General features: G+C 38.1%; 1 protein-coding gene across 1 annotated transcript in view; it reads left to right on the top strand.

Annotated features, from left to right (window-relative positions):
- The window catches only part of MLIP (muscular LMNA interacting protein), a 164826-nt gene that overhangs the window by 6188 nt on the left and 137039 nt on the right, over window positions 1-21599 (top strand). Inside the window, exons 2-4 of the mRNA XM_032648901.1 lie at window positions 803-958; window positions 2619-3011; window positions 16904-18463. Coding sequence (XP_032504792.1) covers window positions 803-958; window positions 2619-3011; window positions 16904-18463 — 2109 coding nt within the window. The remainder of the gene's footprint in view (window positions 1-802; window positions 959-2618; window positions 3012-16903; window positions 18464-21599) is intronic.

The raw sequence follows: 21599 nt of genomic DNA, 5'->3' as shown, positions 1-21599 counted from the left end.
TTTCACTCAGCTGGTTTCCTCAGCCTGGAAGACCCTTATTTTTCTCTTCACTAGAACTTAAATTCCAGGTGCTGTGTTTTATGGAGCTTCCCAGACTGGGTAGGCATCCCTTATCGCTTTTCCCTTCCTATTCTGTGCGTATGCTTTTCCTACTTGTGACTGGTCTATTGGCTGTTTCTTATTTGCTGTTATATCTCTAGCTCCTGAGTACCTGTCACACAGCAAATGCTTAACAAAATGGTTTTTGAATGAATAAAGAATGAATGAAAGAGAAGGTATATCCTCGAGAAGAGGCATTGGTATCCTGGCAGCAAGAAAAGTAAACTTTCAATTTTCAATTCACATTTTAGCATTCTCATTCATGATATATGTCAGAAGTTTCACACATGCTTGGTGATTATGAGTCACACTGAACCTGCTAACCCAGAGTTAAATGGATAAAAGTCCTTGACCTCTGTGGGGTCATCACAAACACAGCATCTGGTCTGTTCTGAAATTAACTTTTATCCATGTTAACTTGCAACATTCCAGCAGCTCAACTTGCCAAGCTGCTCTTCTGTTGCCGTGTCCTACAGTAGGATCTTCCTTGGGTTGTATTTCTTTCTCCGATAAATATTTTCACAAAAAAAGGGTCGGATAAACTATGAATATTTTAATAGATGTTCTCTTTGCCAACCATACACATGATCATAGGACAATAGGCAATTTATCAAAATAAATGAGATAAATATAATATGTAGAGAGTAAAGTCAAAATAAACCTTTGATAAGACTGAAAGTCTAATTTATAACGTGTCTCATAGGTCTCTTCTGGTGATGCTGAAGCCAAACCTCTGATCTTCACATTTGTCCCCACTGTCAGAAGACTACCAACCCACTCCCAGTTGGGTGACACCTCTAAATTCATTGTTAAAATTCCTGAGGAACCAAGTGATAAGACTCCAGAAACTGTAAATAGGGTAGGATTATTTTTTACTATTTTTTATATCAAGCAATTAACATTAAATTATCCATCATAATGACTTGCAAATTTGTATGGATGTTTATTTTCTCTGCTTAAAGTGAGATAACTGGGAAATCTAAGATTGGCTAAAAATATAACTATGTAATAGGAACTTCAGTGTTATCAAATCTCAGGTTCTCTCCAATACATTATTCTCAACCCTTTTGATTTGATATCCTTTTGTTTGCTGTTCACGTGATATATTCGGCCTCCTGACACCTCCCCTCCCAAATGTATCTTAAAATAATAAAAACAAAATTTTTACAAAGTTTAAATTTATCTTTAAAGAATGCTAGATAAAAGAGCGAGGTGTTATTTTACGTGTAACAGATTAGCAGCATTAAAAAATTGTAATATCTGAATTTGGGGCAATTGTGGATATGTTGGCAGGCTCACACTTTGCTGCTAGTTTTGTGAATTTGTACAGTTTTGGTGGAAAACCCTTATCCACAGTCATACAACTGTTTATAACCCTTTAATGTTTAAACTCTTGGAAATGCATCCCAGGGAAATAGTACAGAGGAAAAAAGTGTTATATAGGAAAATAATTAGAGAAAAATAAAAGGAGCCTAATATCTAACAATTAGAGAAAAGCTAAGCATGAGATAATACATCACCTTGACAAAGTTATAATTATAATGGTTATGTAATTTCATGGAACATGTTAATCTTACATATTAAGTGATACAATAGATTATAAAGTTGTATTTATACCCTGATTATACCTATCTAAAGAGAGATCAAGACTAAAAAAGAAATGAAAACAAACAGAAAAAAACATAAAAATAACTTGTGTTAAATAGTGACATTTTGGGTAAAAAAAAATTTCTCTTTAAAATGTATTTTAATACTATCTTATTATAAATAAAATGTGACTGGGGGAACTTTGTGGTATTTTTGAGCCAACTTGTAGGAGATAAAATTATCTGATTCTCGTTGTCTATATGAAAACATCTTATCTAGCAAGAAGTAATATATAACCTGGGACTTACCATGTCATCTTATTTCAAAGACTGTTGGGATCAAATTATTTCAGAGAAATTCTGAATGCCACATAAAGCACTTCTGGGAAATTTCTCCCTAACAGTACTCAAGTACACATAATATATTCATGGGATCCTTTGTGATTAGGTGCTATGAGTGTGGGACTATAGATGTACGAATCAATCTTGGCTGCAGATCTCTGAAGCCTCCAAAGATAAGGATATTCATTTACAGATGGCAATGGTATCTACACAGCCACAAGTTTTGCTTGACCTTTAACTAAACCCATGACACATCCCCATTTGTTTTGTGAATGTCTTTATGGAAAACATTGCTCTCTTTCCTCTCTTTTTAAAAAGCCATATCAGGATTTATTTGAAAGCAGGTTTTGCTGACTTTGATCATGAGCCCTAAATTGTTTGGGCTTGGACCAGGAAAAACAAGTGGGTTAGTAAAAGTAAACCATTAGCTTCAACCCAAATCTCTCCTATGCCAACCTGGTTTTTAGATATATTTGTAAAAACTTTTGTCCTTGGAGTTTATAAGCAGATTAAGGTTTTAAGAAAGAGTACATGCAAAAAAGCATTTACCAAAGCAACATCAACGCTTTCATGTCTCTACGTTTATTGCAGTCTGATTCCAATGAGTATTCGACCTTGAATGTTGGGAGCCAACGGGAGAGAGACCGAGGAACATTGACTTATCCTTTAGAGGTCAAGGACAAGGCTTCCCAAGGAAGGGGATTTAAAGCAAACGAACCTCAAGGAATGCAGCAAAGTGACCTCTTCAAAGCTGAATATGTCTTTATTGTGGACTCTGAGGGGGAAGATGAAGCTCCAAGCAGAAGAGGTGAACAAGGCCCCCCAGGAGGGATGAGCACCACAGCTGCTCGGCCCACGTCTCTAGCAATCTCCTCCAGTCTGGTTTCTGATGTGGTACGCCCCAAAACTCGGGGGGCAGACCTCCAGGTTCCGTCACATCTTGAAATACCTCATGGGATGGCTCCTCAGCAAAAACATGGGCCGGTAGGTTTTTCTCCTTGTCATTAAAAAAAAAAAAGTTTCATACCCTTTGTCTGCAAAGACATTTCTATTTATTCAAGGCATCAAGGTGTACAAAACTCTCAAGGAAAGAGATATTAAAAAACTAAAATCCCAAGATCATAAACCATCACAGTGTAAATATAGATAAGAAATTGAAAAGAAATAAATTTCATAAGATGAAAAGGATTATATACAATTATGCTGTGAACTGGCTGAAGAGAATATGTAAAACACTTAGCTGGAGTGGATTTGGAGGAATATTAACCCTTCCTTCTGAAAATTTTTGGAGAAGGTCAGTACAGGGAATTTCTTAGGAGAGAGTTCTTGGTGGGCTGGGTGCATGAAGAAGCACATTTCAGAGATGAGAAAGATCCAGCAAAAAGACATCAACTGGATGCAGACACTTTACTTTTAAACCAGTAAAAGAGTAGTAAAAGGATACACTAGGAATTAAGAGTGTGTAAGGAAAATCATTTCCTCCTGTGTGACTTCAGGGAAATATTGACTGTATTCCTGGAAACCACCGGAAGCAGGGCTGGCCTCAGAGAACTGGGGAGAAGATCCCACCCCAAAGCTTAGCAGCAAGATTGAATGGTTCCTTTAAGGTGTCAAGGCTTTGATACAGTAGGAGAGGACTCATAGCTGAGAGGGCAGGAAGGAAAGGGGGTGAAGAGGGTGGGATTTTGAAGGGAAAAAACTAGGATGACTGGCTATTTGTTGTCATGAAGTTATCAGATGACTTTGACAAGGCATAGAATGTCAGGAATGCAGAGACTGGCTTGGCTTTGGGAGTAAATAATGGGTGCAGAGCTCCCTGTGACAATGAGCATGAGTCAGTACAAAGATGTCCTATTTAGAATCTGCTAGACCAGGCACTTGCAAGCATAACAAAGTAGTTGGGAGAACATTTTTATTGTTGAGTTGGCCTTTTGGTACTACTAGGACCTATGCAAAACTGTAGCGTAGGCATCTTATCTTTGGTGCCACCTTATCTTTATTTATGCAGCCTTCACTGGACTTCCTGATAATGAATTTATGTCACCCTCAAGCATCCAGTATCCTCATGCTGTCTTTTGGTGATAGAAGACTCTCACTGGGGTAGCACCACCCAGGTCTATTGGACTAAAACATTCATTTCTTCTTGAAATTTATTCTTATCTAGTTATTGGGAATATTCTAATCATATAATTAAACATATTCTCAGTAAGTGGTGATAGGCTTAAACATTTCTTTCTTGCCTTAGGAAAGATGATGAAATAAGCAAGTTGGCAACGTGGAAGTTTCCATAGTGTGTGGAGTGTAGTTTAACATGGCCTTTGAAGACATGGTGATACCAAATATAAATAAAGAAAAGTATTCTTAATGAAGCAATGTTTGGCTTTTCAATTTACTCTTTTCTCCGACTGATAGATTTCTTCCGCTGAGTTGGTCATTTATTTTGTCTTCATGTGACCAAATATATAGAGGGAAAACCAAAGACAAAACACACATTTGGGATCTTTTTGCCAAAATCAGTTAGTTAGAAGTAGGTTATAGTTCATCCATGTTATCAAAGCTCCAAATGAAAAGGCAAAGCTCAGCCTAATTCATTAGTGGTGGATGAGCATTATGATTACTGCAGATGGAGGAAAACTGGGTCCTGAAATGTTTGGGAATAACCATTGTTCCGGATTCCATTTCCTATAGTAATCCATTTGAGTGATGAATAGTAGGTCATCATGAAATAAACATAAAAAAAAGAAAAGTGAAAATGAGATGACTGTTAAAGGTAAGCTAAACAGAAATGGCCAGAGCATTAAAGAAGTCACTCTGAGAAGTTAGTACAGTCAGTAGTCGAAGCTTAGTGTAAAAAGCCCAAAGATTATCCCATAATTGGATTACCTGATGCCAACAACATCAGCTTTTCAATCAGAAATGTAGTTAATTAAGTTATTTCTGGTCCACCTGGTAAAAATGAATCCATGTACAGAATTGTCTATATATTATCACTATCAGTTAGTCAGGAATAATTTATGAAGCTATTCCTAAAAAAAATTTACTTAGCTCCTAGTCTGACCTTTAACCTTTCTATAACCTAGCCTAGATGTCGTTTTCTATCCACATTGGTACTTCTATTCTTCAGCTCTCCTGAACTGTCATCAAAGTATACACGTCATACCTTTGCATCCTTGGTCCTTGATTCCTCTGTGTGTGATTCTTCTCTCTTCTCACCCCATCTACATGTGACCACAGCTACTTGATGCTCTAAGCTCAGCCCAAGCAGTACCTTTTCCTAGAGACATTCTCTTTGAAGACTAGTTAGTTTCTCTCTTATATCTTTGTCATTTTCCTTGTAGTTTGTAGTCTTTTTAGAAAATCTCCAATATAACTCCTTTTCACCTGATTATAATGATGGATTTTATCTTTCTTCCTCACTAGACTGAGAACTATTTGAAGTCAAGGTCTGTCCCTTGTACATTTCTGTACCTCTAGCACTTAGGAGAGTGTCTTGCATATACATGAGGTTCAGTAAGGTGTATGAAAAGCATAAATATTTAAAAGTTCACATCTTTGAAGTCCTTGCTCAGATATTGACTCCTTCATGAAGCCTGCTTTGGTTCCTTCAGTGAAAGCAAACTCTCCCTCAATATAATTCTGGTAGCTTTTTCTGTACATCTTCTATAACAATTATCCTATTCCAGCATGTATTATAACTATTTAGGTTCATGCCTTATCTCACCTAACAGACTGTAAAGTTTTTAGAGGTAAGGTCCACGTTAAGCCCATTTTTATTAAACACTTTTTTCTCTATAGTGGTTACTATATTATCTTGAACAAAGTCAGTATAAATATTGGGTTGAGTGTATTTTGTGTTCCAAATACTTTTGCTGAGGTGGCATGTTTAAGCAAAAGTACATTATGTTAAAAATCATTAAAGAATTTAAAATTTTAAAGTGTAAGTCAAAATTAAAAAGACTGTATAATATAAGCAGTTGAATCAAAAGCCTTTCAAATAAAATTCAGAAAGAAAAGAGTAATGTTTTTGAATGTTAATGTCTTGAATGTTGGTGTAGATGGCTAAGAATTGACTTTCCTAGGGATAGTATTAGACTTAAAAGAGAGGTGAATATACACGTATAAAAACAGAATGATTTGTCTGAAAGACCTACAATAAAGCCTGGAGCTAAGACAGTGTCTGTAGGAATAAAAAGAGGGACTTTGTGGGGGTAGAATGAACTGGATTTGTTCATTGACCACATACGGAAAAAAAAATCAGTGATGAATGAAATTTATAACCAAGGAAATTGAATGAATGTTGGCACTAACTGAGGAAAGAATAACAGGTCTTGGGAAGGGATAAGAAGAGATGAGATATCTAATGTTGAGTTTGAGATGCCTGGTGGCAGAACGCAATGCTATCAAGAAAGAAGCTGGAAATATGAATCTGGACATAAGAGGGAGATGGGAGACTGGAAGTATTTCCTATATGAGCTGAAGCTATGAGAATGGAGCGGTTTACTCATGGAAATAATGCAAAACAGGAAGACACAAGATACAACTCAGGACACAGTCAAGTATAAAGGGCCAGTGAAAGATGAGAAGCCAAAGAAGGAGGCTGAGAGGGGAACAAAGAAGTTGGAGAGAGGGGTTTCATGCAGGGAAAGCTAAAGAAACTTTCGACTAAAAAGTAGTTTATAAATGAGGTCAAATACATAAACTATATAAACATTAATTAATTAATCAATAATTTAAACGTAGCTCAGTAATGTTTTCTTTCTAAAACTCAAATGAATCTGTTATCAATCATATCCATTCTGGGATACAAAATACCAACCGTGAAAGAACATTCGGGTGGCATGACATGTTTTGAGAATGAACATGGAATTATCACATAAGAATCATATGGTTCTCCCCGTTTTATGCTGGGAGACCTCCTGGAGAATGCAGCTTTCCTCTCCAATATTGTATTTTCATATTTTCTAGCTGCCTTGACGACAGATTTTCTTACTGTCCTGCAGCAAGTAATTCTGCCAAGTGGGACAGCCAGGTTAATATATGCTGCTGCTTGATTTAGAGAAGATTAGAAGCTAGGAGATCAAGAGGCCAAGATCAAAGGGAAGGGAAGGATCAAAAGGCCTTTTGCTGATAGAGTTGGAGGTGAAGCACTAGGGGTCCCTGCAGGGAGGTGTGTCCTCTGCAAGGAAGGGAGGGGACCCTCTCCTGCATGATTATTATTAGAACCAGATGTGTAGGGATGGGGCTAGGGATGTGGGGTCTGACCTGGCCGCTGTCTCAATTTGGGATATGGGAGCCCTTCTGCTCTCCCAGGTTAGAGCCCAGAGTCTGGTCCCATTACCTGCTTGGACACACACCTCCTTTGGGCTCCTCCTCTGGGAGAGGGGATGAGGTTGTCCAGCATGTGACCAGCTCTGCTCCGGAAGAGCAGCCTGGCACCTTCTACTAAAATATTATTCTATAATATCATTTATGAAAATAATATAATATATAACACAGTAGAAAATATTATAAATTTAATACAAGTCAAAATAAAATACAAAACAAAGCCAAATAAAGTAGGGCCTTCAAAGTCCATTAAATATAGGACTTAGGAGGTCATTTGGTGACCTTGATGGGAACAATGTGAGTGGAGTGATGGGGCAGAAATCAAGTTGACGAATGGATAAGTAGTGAAAAGGAGATCACACAGTAGAGAGATGGTATGAAAAAGCAAAAATGAGACTGGCAACTTATGGTCACACTCCTCTGGGCAGTTACTTGAGGTCGTAAACTTTAGTGTCCTCATTCGTAGAATGGGGTGATGCTATCAACCTTCCTTGGGAAGATTAAATGGAATTAAATATATGGCCTAGAACAGTTCCTGGCCCACAAGTGTTCTCAGGAATGATTCATTGTATTTAAAAAGTTGGAAATGGCAGCATGTTTGGGGGCACACGGTAAGGAACATGGGAGGAGGGAAACATTTTATATATTCGTTCAAACATAGCTTGGATGTCAGAACGGAAGAAAGGACACAAAAAATAAGATCAGTAGAACTGGTGGTGGCCAAATAGAGGAGGCTCTTACAAAAAATTCTGGGAAATTTGGACATTGGTACACATATTAATTAAGAACCTAGATTTTAGGGATCCATGGAAAAGAGATTGCAACAAATTATTTGGACAGGGCATCAGACATAGAAACCTTTTTTATAGTCGTGGGCCTTTGTTTTATAGTGAAATACCCTATTCATACCAGCACATTGTATCAGAATAGCTTTTATATGTCTCTCTTACACCAGTAGATTTGTGAGCCCTGTGATGACAAAAAATCTTGCCTTCTGTCTGCATCACCTAACTCCAATGCCTGAGACACTATAGGTACTAAGAAAGTATCTGATGAATGAATGATCCTCCTTTTCCCATGACACTGCCATATAAATAGGGAACAGACATCATTACATAACTTTCTTAATTTACAGCAGAGAAAAATTATATTAGAGGAGGGAAGACAGCCTAGGACTCCAGCCTCATAGCTTGGCTGTTGTTTTGTATTTTGCCTGTTAAAACACATTGTCCATAGCTTTTGGCCTAGGGATTTAGAGGTTTAAGACTTTGAAAAAAGCTGGGAGGTTAAACTTCCATGGTAGTTCTGCTAACTGCTAGTCTTCTGCTGCTATGCTGAGAAGACTAGCTTGGAGCCACAGGTTCCTGAAAAATGGCATGTTTCTATTAAAATGCAAGGAAGTCATTTGTATATGCCCATCAGCAGGATGACTTCCTAACTGTATGCAGAGCAGAGCTACATGGGGCCCAGCAGCAAAGAAAACAAAACAGGAGTCTGCCTTGCATAGCAGGTGGGAGGTCATTCAAGTAGTAACGCAGATTCTGGCTGGGTCCACTTGATCGTATAATTGCCTTGAGGCAGTTGAGATGATTAAAAATGTAGAGGCCCTCATTCTTTTAATTGATATACATACCCCTGACCAACTGATTTTATTGCTTTAAAAACCTTTCTCTAGCACTCTTCCCATTGCCAACTCCCCATTTCCTTTCTTGTTTAGGGTGAGTATACGATTCCATCCTATTCCACCCACTTAGCCTACGTTGTCACTGTCCATGGTGAGTGACACTGGACACACCAAGGAGAGTTCCTCTGACTCAGTGGGGGACCCTGGCTCTGCTCTGATGCTGGCAGAATCCCTGTGATGCCTCGCTGGTCGTTGGTTGCTTCTTCTGGTTGAGATCAATTGTACCGATAGCCCGAGGGGCAGAGGAAGTACATTTATGGAAAATCAAGTTGCTTTGACAATTTCAGCAGAAGGGTGAGGAAGACATTTAAAAGGAGGGACTCCCGACTTTTGGTATCAGAACTCAAATATTTGTCTTGCTGGTGAGGAAAAGACAGATCTGTGGATCTAAGAGCCATCAGTCTCTCCACCCTCATGCCCAGAGTCTGGAGCAGAATAAGAGGGGCCAACTGTGGAGGGAGGTGATGATGCCACTGTGGAGGGAGGTGTCAGGATGTGACACCACACCCTTGTCTCTGGCTTTCTGTTCCTACACCCACTTGACACTTTATTTCCTCATTCCTGCATGAAAGTAACATGCCAGACATTAGACACTAGGAGAGTAAACTTTAAAAGAACTTAGTACCTGCCTTCAAGGAGCTTGGAAAACAATTGCACCTGAAAATGATGCCAATGAAAGGTGACAGGTTCAAGGAACAGTGGGACGTCTAGAGGGAGGACACCTAGATCATCCTGGATCACCAGGAAGGGTTCACATTGTCTGAGCTGAAATGTGAAAGATGAGTAAAAGTGTTCTTGGCTGACGAACAGGGCCCAGGCATTCCAGACAGTGAGGACAGCCAGGGAAGTACTGACACACAAGAAGAGGGTGGAAAAGAGAAGGAGTATGATAAGGGCTCATCATTTATACTAGGAAATACACTAGGAGAGAGAGATGATATAGACTATGGCCACAGATAAAACAGTTTTGAAAAGGAGGAAGAGATTGCAAGTCAGATTCTGTAGAGAAATCAGAAGAGATAAGGGATTCAAGTGCCGGAGGGGCTTAGGAAAAAATAAACCATTGTAGATATTGGTGATAAGAGTTTCTGCAGAAGAGCAGGGGGTAAAATCTGTTAAGAAATCAGGGGAAGTATGTTACTTTTCTATTGCTGCATACAGATTACCATATACTTAGTGGCTTAAAAAAAACACCTATTTATTTTCTCCAGGGTTTTTTAGATCAGAGGCCTGGGCACAGCCGAGCTGGGTCTCACAAGTTTGAAATCAAGATGTCAAGTTCGTCTCACCTGGAAACTCTCCTAAGGGAAGGGTCTGCCTCTAAGTTCCCCCATGTTATTGGCAGAATTCATTTCCTCGAGGCTGTAGAATTCATGGCAGCTTGCTTCTTAAAGCTGCTACCTTGATCTCCAGCTTTCTGACCCTCTTTTAAAGGGCTCATTTTACTAGTGTTGCCAAGTCTGAGCTCGTGCTGTTCACCGCATGTCAGGCTAATAAATTGAGAGATGATTTGTTGGGGCCAGGAATAGTGACTTTATTTGGAAAGCTAGCAGACCAAGAAGATGGCAGACTAGTGCCCCAAGGAACCAGCTTCCCTGAGTTGGAATTCAGTCTTCTTTTATCTAAAAATGGGAGGTGGTTTAGTTAGTTGTTGGTGTTGGGATCCTTTGTTTTTGCAGCTGTCCACATAGGTCTGTAGGTCTGGTCACAATGTTCCTATAAACCTTCAAGACAGATGTTACTCTGTTCTGCAACTTTTTATCTCTATATGAATGGAAAAGTGTTACACCTTTAAAGGTTAGAGCCTTGAGAATGCGCTATCCTGCATATTTCAGGCTATAGGCAACATTCTTAACTTGTAGCTAAAGCAATAGATACACAGGTTAAAGTAAAAGAAACACATCCAATATGGAGTCAGATTTGTTCTTCCCTATTACATTAGGGCATGCCTACTCAGGAGGATCTCTTATTTGATTAAGTTAAAGTCACCTGATTAGGAACCTTAAATACATTTGCAAAATCCCTTCACCTTTGCCAGGTTCTATTAGCTAGAATCAAGTCACAGTCTCCATCTATATTTAAGAGGAGGGGATTAAGGCAGTCTGTGTGGGGGCGGCTGTTTGAGAAGTCATTTTAGGGTGTGTTGGCCAGAATAAGTAAGTAAATCAGCACAGTGATGGTAGGGAAAGGTGTGACTGAGAAGAAATCTACATAGACCCGTAACTAGGGTATTTACAGGCACCACAGATCTTGGTGCCTATGTGTGCCTCTGTTTATATCAGTTAGATTTTGTTGCTTAACAAACAGTACCAAAATTGTGTTTTTAAACAGCAACCATCTATTTAGCTCAAAAATCTGCAGGTCAACAATTTGGCTGTGTTCAGCTGCGTGGTTCTGCAGCTCTGGGTCAGGCTTGGCTGATCTTTGCTGTAGTTCACTTACGGGTCTGCAATTGGCTGCTGGGTCAGCTGCTGGCTGGTTAGCTGTCTGGTGGTTGGTTAGCTGAGATGTGGTCTGGCATCTTCCAGTGGACTAGCCTGGGCTCATTTACATGGTGGTGATGCTCCGCACTCAGCAAGCCAGTAAGCCCCAATGCACAAGTGCTTTTCAAGCCACTGTGTCTTGTATCACATTTGCTAACATCCCACTGGTCAAAACAAGTCATATGGCTAGGTGAGGTTAAAGGGTGAATGAGGGAAAGGACTTTGCCTTTCTTATGAAAAGAGTAGAAAAATGTGGACATTTTTACAGTCTACTACATGATAGTTATTATTATCTTTTTAATGATGGGAAGTATTCTGCTTTATGTTAGGATGAGAGAACCAGTAAAAAAGAAAAAGGATGAATACGTAGCATACAGGGGATAGTTAATGAAATGGGATCCCTGAGAAGGCAAGAGCTGCTGGAATTCCGAGTACAGAGGGAAATTTACTCTTAAAAAGGGAAAAGACATTATTTTTCTTTAGAATGAAGGAAAGGGGATAAGAATAGGTCTAGAAAAAGTTTAATTTTCCCAGTAATCATAATTTTCCTTGGAGAAAAGGAATCTCGGTTATCTGTTGCACACAGTGAGGGAGGTTCTGGGAAAAGGGTTAGTGAGTGCTAACTTTGTGGAAGGCTGTTGTTTAGAACAGGAGAGGAAGCTGAGGTCAAAATATAAGAAAAGAAAAAAATAAATCCCAAACGACCCACAAAAAAGCTGAGTGGTACACAGTCCAGCTGAGACTATAAACTTTAAATTTATGATGACACCAATTTACAGTGCCTTACCCAGCCCATGTGTGAATTAGAAAAAGGTACCCCCTCTGCTTAGTGTAGGAAAGTTCAGCCCCACTCTCAGCTGGTGCCCTTGTACAGGACAAGCTCTTAAATCGAGTGCAGTGGCCCTGGGTTCTGTTATATTTTTAAAATAACAGCTTTAAGTAGACTAGGTCTAGGAGCATAATTGATTTAAGAATAATGATTTGCCAAGTGGATTAGCAAAAGAACAAGATGGCTAGAGTGTTGACAATATTGGCAAGAAGGTTGAGATTAAATAAGTATTTCTAAAACCTAAAATGCAAAATAGCAGGGGATGAGGGAGATGAGACTGGCTAGGAGGAGAGGGGCTCTGTTGTGAAGGAACAATCTTGAGTGCTTGGTAGATGTGGGAAAGTATTGGTGACATCTTGAGCATCGGTGTGTTTTGATTAGATTTTTAACAGGTCGGTCTGAAGATAGGTGCAATTGGGTGCAACTAGAAATAGGAATACCAAAAAGTTGACTTAAATTGTTCAGGTAAGAAAGGCTGAGAATCTGCTCAGTCACATTGCAAGTGTCCATCAGTGAGAAGAGGTCAGATCAGCAGGTTTGTTTAAGAGGCCAAGGTGCTATAATGTAATGATTGCGTGCAAGGACAAAGGAGAATCAGGAGTTTCTGCCTTGCAGAAACTACAGATTCAGGAGAAAGATCACAACTATATGGACCAACATGGTTCAAATCTTGTGAACTATTCAGACCATCAGGCAGCAGATCAGATATTTTGGCTTTTATTCAGATGTTTTGGAATCTCATGGACACATTAGGAAAAACTGAATATACACAGAAGCAGTTAATTTTATTTATTTATTATTGAACTATAATTTAGTTACAATGTTGTGTTAATTTCTACTGTTCAGCAAAGTGATTGTTACACATATATATACATTCTTTTTTTTTTATATTCTTTTCCATATGGTTTACCATAGGATACTGAATATATTTCCCTGTGCTATACAGTGGGACCTTATTGTTTATCCATTCTCTCTATATATAATAGTTTGCATCTGCTAATCTCAACCTCCCAGTCCATCCCTCCCCCAACACCCTCCCTTAGCAACTGCAAGTCTGTTCTGTATCTCTGTGTGTCTGTTTCTGTTTCATAGATAAGTTCATTTGTGTCGTATTTTAGATTCCACATATAAGTGAAATCATACGGTATTTGTCTTTCTCTTTCTGACTTACTTCACTGAGTATGATAATCTCTAGTTATATCCATGTTGCTGCAAATGCCATTATTTCATTCTTTTTTATGGCTGAGTGGTATTCCTTTGTATATAATACCACATCTTCTTTATCCATTCCTCTATCTATGGACATTTAGGTTGCTTCCATGTGTTGACTACTGTGAATAGTGCTGAGAAGCAATTAATTTGAGATTGACTGAAGTGACAAGGCAGCTATACTACAGAGACTGGCTGTTAAAATAACTGATAGCCTCTATTATGCAGGATCCAATATGGATTTAGGATTAAGACCATCCACTTGATGAGAGCAGAATATTGTAAGCATCCTCTGTTACAGAGATTACTGTGAATGTATTCAGAGCTCAGGATAGTTTTTCTAGGAGAAGAGAGTTTTGAAAGTGATTTTGGAGGAGGTATGTGGTAAGGGGGCTCAAGGAATCAGAAGAGGGCTGGGGACTGGAGAACATAGTCAGCGGTCATTTTAGAGAGGTGTCTGAAGCAAAGACATCAACAAATATCAGGTTAGAAATAAATGGTGGAGAAGACAGAGAACAGGTTTGAGAGAGAAGGAATTAGAGAACTTAGAGAACAGAACTGGGGTTATTAATGGGAGAGGATGAAAAGATTGATATAATTTGTAGGCATCATCAGAGAAGTTTATTATCATCAGTAAGGGATTTACAGGAAAGAGCTAAAATAAAGGGCCTATTTCGAGCTACTTGACTGAACATTTGACAGGTATCCATCCTTTCTTCCTGCATAAAATTATTCATGTCTTTACTCGCTCTTTTTTTAAAGTTATTAATAAGAAGAACTCAGGAAAATGAATCTTTTTCATTAAAAAATGCATTCCCTTCTCCTGGAAATTTTGTAAAAATATGGTGCCACACTTTTATATTAGTATAAATTAGGATAACATCAAATTAGAAAAAAACATATTGCAAATGCTTATTAATACATCAAATAGGAAAATATAATAAAAAACATTCTTAGACTTTTCAGAATCTTTCCCTTTGAACTTTTCTTAGAAGTTCTTCAATGATAAGCTATTAGAAAGTACAGTAAAATTAAGAGTTACTTATATTAGGTAAGATATGACTTCGTGTAATAGAATGTTTGGTAATTAGAAGCCATAGTCTTGGGGAAATTGGAGGGAACAGTCTTTTCCTCTGATGAGACCCTCAAAATCACAGTCCTGAGATTTTAACATGATAATTTGGTAGATAATCAGGATGAATTAATGAGTTTGTTATATAAACTGAAGTTATTTGGAAACATGACTGAAAAGGTAATGGAATTTTTGTGGCTGTTATTAATTTACAATTTTTTTATAACAAAAGCTATGGCATAGCATGCAAAGAGACTGTACATAGCCTCGAAATTTCTTCATTCCTTCCATGAGGATAGACCAGTCATAGGAAACAATTAGAGAAGAGCTTTCACTTATGGCTAAACACATGAGTGGGTTTTACAAATACTGGATAAGCAAATTGTTTTTAAGCAAAACTTATGTGAGGGAATTGTTAAGTTTTCTTTTTCAATTTGATTGAATTCTGTTTGATTTTCAATTCTTGATGATTTTCAGATATTCTGGGTTACATGCCAAAATTATTCAAAAATAATTTATGTGGCAAGAATTCTGTGTTGCAAATACACAAATGAATTTACATATAAAAAGAGAAGAATATTTTGGGTACATTTGCTCAGAAACTTAGAAGTTTGGGGTGAGTTGTTTGAATTTATCAGTTTTAAATATTTTTAGAACTCAAAACTCTATGATATGAAAATCTTTGCATTAGGTCTGATGGACACCTTCTTAACATGTTATAGAGCAAAATCAAGAAATATCTTTTACTGAGTTTATAAATGAAGCTCTTGCTAAGTTTAATTATTATGGTCGTACACTTTTCTGCTATGTAATGCAATGTATATAATATTATACAACTTAATATATAACTTAATAAATTAAGCATATAACTTAATAAATACAAATTAATATTTTGAATAACAGATATTCCCTAAATTCTGTATTAGGTACAAATATTTTCTTTTCTCTTATGGATCAATAGACTCAAATCAATAATTTTAAAGGGAAACCTCTGTTTAAAAGATTTGGCTTTAGAATCATTTATAATTTCAGTATTTGTCTTAAAGTACTGGATAATTTTAAAAATAGCGCAAGAATAGAGCTACTCAGTTATTTTACAGGCTCTCCCTAGCTTCTCTTGAAAGTGATAACAATATTTCTTTATTTTCTTTTTATTTGATATGGGATTGGTGGCTTGCATTGTTTCAGGCAGATTAGATGAACCTATTTGCAGGGCACCTATAGAGACATGGACATAGAGAACAGACACGTGGACACAGTGGGGGAAGGGGAGGGTGGGATGAATTGGGAGATTAGGTTTGACATAAATACGCTACCATGTGTAAAATAGATAGCTAGTGGGAAACTGCTCTATAGCACAGGGAGCTCAGCTCGGTGCTCTGTGACGACCTAGATGGGTGGGATGGAGGCAGGGGTGGGAAGGAGTTCCAAGAAGGAGGGGATATAGGTATGCATATAGCCGATTCACTTCATTTTACAGCAGAAACTAACACAACATTGTAAAGCAATTATACTCCAATTAAAAAAAAAAGATAATGTACTCTGGCTTCTTTCCATATGAAAGAGTATCTATTCATTCCTTCCAACATAACTCACATCATTTATTAACTGTTCATTCTGGCAAGTAATTAGGGAAAATATTTTTCATAAGCTAAAACTCCCTCTCTGTTTCGGCCTTGGCTTTCAGTCTCTCAGTTTGTTACAGTTATGTTGACGTTAAGCACTGCATCTTTTGAATTCTGGGCATTATTTTCAGGTTTACAATATGTAGGAGTAGTCCAAGTTTTTAGAATTTTTAACATTCAAAGTGTGGTAAAGTTTTTAAGGATTGTATTCATTATTATTATATTATGGTTTATATTCTTGCAATGGAAGAAGACCTATTTCCTTTTCCAAAGTGCATTTTGAAATTTATATTGACGGTGATTTAAATCTTTTCAAATCACACAATTCCAAAAGAAGATAACTCTTTTAGATTTTTGTCAATGAATTATCTTCCAAAGGGAGACATGCAAATACAATTTTATATTGATGTTCGTTCTGGAGAATAAATGAGTTATAGTATCTAAGAGTTCACCGTTTATTTATATTTTATTTCAAATTCAAAGCAATGCCTCATTAGCAAAACAGAATTTCTGCCATTTTCTCAGAGGCTTAAGGGCCTCTTTCTGTGTAAACTAATAAGACTGTTTGCATAAATGCACAAGTGACAAGAATGTTTTGACAGTTTCACAAATGATGTCCTATGACCCTGTCTATTTCTCTTTCCTCTAGTTAACTTCTCCCACTGCCTCTGAGCAGCTTGCCTATAAACCACCTGCTTTCTCCTTTGTTTCTCCAACTAATCAGAAAACACCACCTGTCCCAGTCGACCTAGCCGGAGCCTCTGTCCTGGAGGAGTTCCACCCGAGGAGGCTGGATGTCAGTGGGGCCCTGGTGGAAGAAACAGCCATGTACTTTCAAACTTCCGCTCACTCTGCACCCTTTTTTGCACCGAAGGGCACGTCCTCGACGTCACAGTTCCCCCATCCCGCTCAATTATCAGGTTCTCACTCATCCAGTCCAAGTGCAGTCCAGCAAAAACCTGGCCTGACGTCTGAAGTCCTCAAGAAGACTGTCGCCTCGCATGTCCTTAGTCCCAGAGAAAGTCCGAGAACCTCTTCTCCTTCGCTGCCCTCCGGTGCTTCTCTGAAGTCGAATTCAGCCTCCTACATCCCGGTCCGCATCGTCACGCACTCACTCTCTCCGAGTCCCAAACCCTTCCCCTCCCCTTTGCACGGCTCTTCTTCCACTGTCTGTAGCCAAGTGTCACCCAGCGGGAACTTCTCAACGTCAGGGGTGAAATTCCCAGTGCCTTCCCGGCTTTCCCTCCTCACTGCCATCCTCAAGTCCAATCCTTCTCACCAAAGACCCCTTTCCCCGGCATCCTGTCCCACCTTCTCTCTCAACTCCCTGGCTTCTTCCAACCTCACACTCGATCAAAAAATTAAACAAACCTCTCCTACGCCTAAAAAATCCCTCTCAAGTTGCTCCCTGCGAGCGGCGTCTCCAGAGCAAAGGGAAAACCAGGTTTCTGATCTCAGCCAGCAATCCTTTCCCTTCCCTTTTTCCACTAAAGCTGCTCCCCTTCCTCTGGCGTCCTCCCTTTCTCCCCCGAAACAGGGCAGTAGCAGCCTTGCTTCTTTGAATGTAGAGAAAACGCCATCCCCCACTTCTTTAAAGAGCAGCCCGATGATTTCCCAGCTGCAAACCAGTATCTCCAGTTCTACAGGTCTGCCTCCTGTCCCTCCAAGCTTTTCTCCTTTGTTTTCCAAGGGCAGACAGGATGCTGACCTCAGGGGCCCAGGAAAGCCCAGGGATATTTCCCCACATCCTTCTACGTTAGCCTCGTCGGCATCGTCTTCGGTGTCTCCTCCCACTAACCCAAGAGCCAGGCTCCCCTCTCCAGAGAAATGCTACCATCCTTCCCCAGCTCTTTCAAACCTGATAAACAGATCCAAGAGAGCATCAGCACCTCTCTCTGGCCCGGGGCAGACACCTTTAGCTCCTCCCCCACACCCTGTCTCCAGCGCTGGCTCTGCCTCTCTTCCCCAACTGGGGTGCTCCGCTCTACCTCGTGCTAATCCGCCCACCGAGGTGCGCCACCTCAGTCCCTCAGCGCTGCACCCAAATCTTACCCTGCCTTCAAGACTTGGGAAATCCGAAAGCTCCATATCTGACCACAGGTCGTCTGTTTCATCCCCATCACCTCCCATCTCTCTAACAAGAACCAACGAGCTGATTTCACCTTGTGCATTGTCCATGTCAACAGGCCCTGAAAATAAGAAACACAAGGTATTTTTTTTTTTTTTTTGCACGTTGCATGGTGCATGTTTCTTTTGAAATACGGAATCATTTTTTTCAGGGGAAAAATCATCAATTATGATATTCTTTCTGTTCCTACAAGGAGATAGTGCAAGGGGATCTAAGATTTGGTATATTTGAATGTGTAGATGAATTATAAACGGTCTAAAATTGTGTATGTTTCTCAAAGCCTCTTTGATGTTGCAAATCCTCTTGTGGTAACCTTTTATACCTGTGGCTCCAAGGGCATTTTTGCCAGGCATAATATGAGTTATATTATTGATCCCGAAGATGGAATTTAGAGCAGTTAGATGGAATTTGGGAATATGATACATTTCTGATTCTTTAATAACATGGACCCTATTGTCCATCAGAATACCCTGTACTGATAAAATAGTAGACAGGATTACTGTAAAATGGACTATTATCATATATCAAGCCCCGTATAACTGCCCAGACAATCTGACAACTTTCTATTTCCTCTGCTGGCATTTATTTATTAGTAGTAATTTTCTTCCCCTTCCACCATGATGATTTCTTTATTGCTCTCCATACACCTCAAGCTAAATCAATATGGATTTAGCTCTATATATGTTGGGCAAAGAGAATAGAAATTTCCTTTGTATGTGAAAATTATTTGATTTATTATGAACACTGAATACTTAATGATTATAACATACAGAAAGGATGGACAGGCTGGGTAGAGGGAAGTAAAGTTAAGAGAGGAGAAGTATTGACTGTTAAATGCTCTGAAGTGACCCATTGAGGAAGGATGTGAAATCAGCATTTACTTTAATATGAGAAGGGAAACATTTGAAGGAGTTACCCAGAGCATTCATTGTTCCTTTTTCCTGGAGGAAGGCAACTCTGCCCTAGAGTGTAGCAGCTTCCCAACTGTTCTCATGTAATTTAAGATATGGAGTTTAGACACTCAGGATTCAGTCAGTATTCTATAAATGAAATAAAATTATGAAAGTGTCTGTATTAAGAGGGGGTTTGGATTTTCAGTTCAGTGCATTGAATTAACACCATTTTAGAGTGTCCAAGTTGGTTCCATGGAGATTGTATTCAACTCTGTCACTGTTGGGATGATGAACTTACCATGGAAAAGATGAAACAGCCCACATGATGCTGTTAATATGTTACAGTACAATTCAACTTAAAAAGCATGCATTAGACGTCTACTGTATGCCCACCACCATACTAGCTTTTTTGTGGATGTGTTTTATTTTTAAGGAAAATAATCCTTTATCTTAAAAATATATTTTATTCAGCAAAACAACATATACATATATATAATGTGGAGAAGCTATAGAGAGTTATTAAATCTACAGTAAAGCTAGAAAACAAGGATAAGGCGATATTAATATAACGTAATACAGATTATGTATAAGAGTTCACTGAATTCAGTATAAGAGAAATATTATTATGGGATATGTTTAGTAAGGGAAGTTATCATAAATGTCAGGCCTGTTGGAAATGTTTAGGATTTAGCTTAATGAAGAGGAAAGCAGGTGGCATTTCAGAAATGGTAAACAACTCCACCAAATATACAGAAGATGATCCCAGAGGAGTATATGTGGACATGTAAGAAGATTGGCCTTATCATCGAATAGTGATGATAGTAATGATAATTACAGTAACAGATATCAAATACTTTCTGTGAGTCAAGGTCTATCCCAGTAGTTAAGCAAAGTAGTTAAAATTTAATTAAAAGGGACCATGTTAGTTAATTTTGTCATGACCATATGAGATTGGTAATATTATTTTCTTCATTCTGTATACCAAGAAACTGTAGTTCAGTGAATAACTTGCCCAGGTTACATTTCTTATACTGGCAGAGCTGACATTTATATTAATTGAAATCTACTGATTCCTGAAGCCATGTTCTTTATTACTGAGATTTATTGCTACAAAGCAATAACTCATATTAATTATCATTTTAGCCTTATTTATTAACTCTTATGAAGGAATGAAATGATGATTAGAATTATCAACTTGTATAATATTTGGATCATTTTAAAATGTATTTTTCAAGATTATTAAGTCCTTGTATTTTAAACTTCAAAGCAAATGGGATGGAGGAAATCTAACTTTCTCTCTAACTCTAAGTTTGAAAATATGATTTATTTGAGGTGAAATGACCTGGTGATGATCTTTTCAATACATATGTGTGATTATGGAATTCATTTGTAATGTATTGAAAAAAAAACCCCTGGTGATCTAAACATTACTTTTTCCTGAATTTACTGGCAATTATCTCTTAAACCATACTGCCTTACACTTATTCTTTACCTCTATGAAAAGTAGTGTTACTCCACAGGCTTCTTAGAGGGTTTCTGTTTGTGGTTCACTCTGTTTTGTTCATGTTTTGTCCCAGTTTTGGAGAGTTGGAAAAGAGTGAGCCCAGAGCGGCTTCTGATGAATTCCTTTTTTGCCCTAAAATCAAGTTTTTTGAAGACCTGTTCCTCCCCAGCTCATTTACTGCCTCCAATTTTGAAGAATTTTCAGTGTTAGCTTTATTTTTTCTGCTTATTTTCTTTATATCCAAGTTAATAAAGTTCAGGCTTGTAGAAATGCTTCTTAAATTTGATGAACATGTATGAAAATATGGAGAATGATTATAATTAATCCATTTTTATCTGTTCCTTTGAACAGAAAAAATGCTTCTTATAATGGGTAAAATTTATAATAACTTTTGCAAAATTGGTTTCTCTCGAGACATATTTATTTGTCATATTTATCATATATATATATCATATAAATATTTGTCATATTTATTTCCTCCTTGCTTCTTGCTGTTATCTCTCTAGGTAAAAAATCAGTATGTGTATATATATAGATAGATATAGGTATAAAAATAAAACTATTCTTTGCAAGAATTGTAACTTGAGTGTAAAAAGTTCAGTAAAATGGACACTGTTGGATACTGGAAGAGATAAATCTTATCGCAGTTTCTTTTGATGTTTGACTCATTTTGTTTAAATTGCTAAGATTACTTTATAGATTGATAGGAGGAAATAGACAAAAGCTTTGGGATATCAAAGAATTTATATGCTTTTAGGGACTGTTTCTTGTCTGGCTCGTTCCACTGTTGTGCTAATCTGAGCACAGGACCCTCTTTGAA

This window comes from Phocoena sinus, chromosome 11 (assembly GCF_008692025.1).
Source record: "Phocoena sinus isolate mPhoSin1 chromosome 11, mPhoSin1.pri, whole genome shotgun sequence".
NCBI lineage: Eukaryota > Metazoa > Chordata > Mammalia > Artiodactyla > Phocoenidae > Phocoena > Phocoena sinus.
This window is presented reverse-complemented; position numbering and strand designations above follow the sequence as displayed.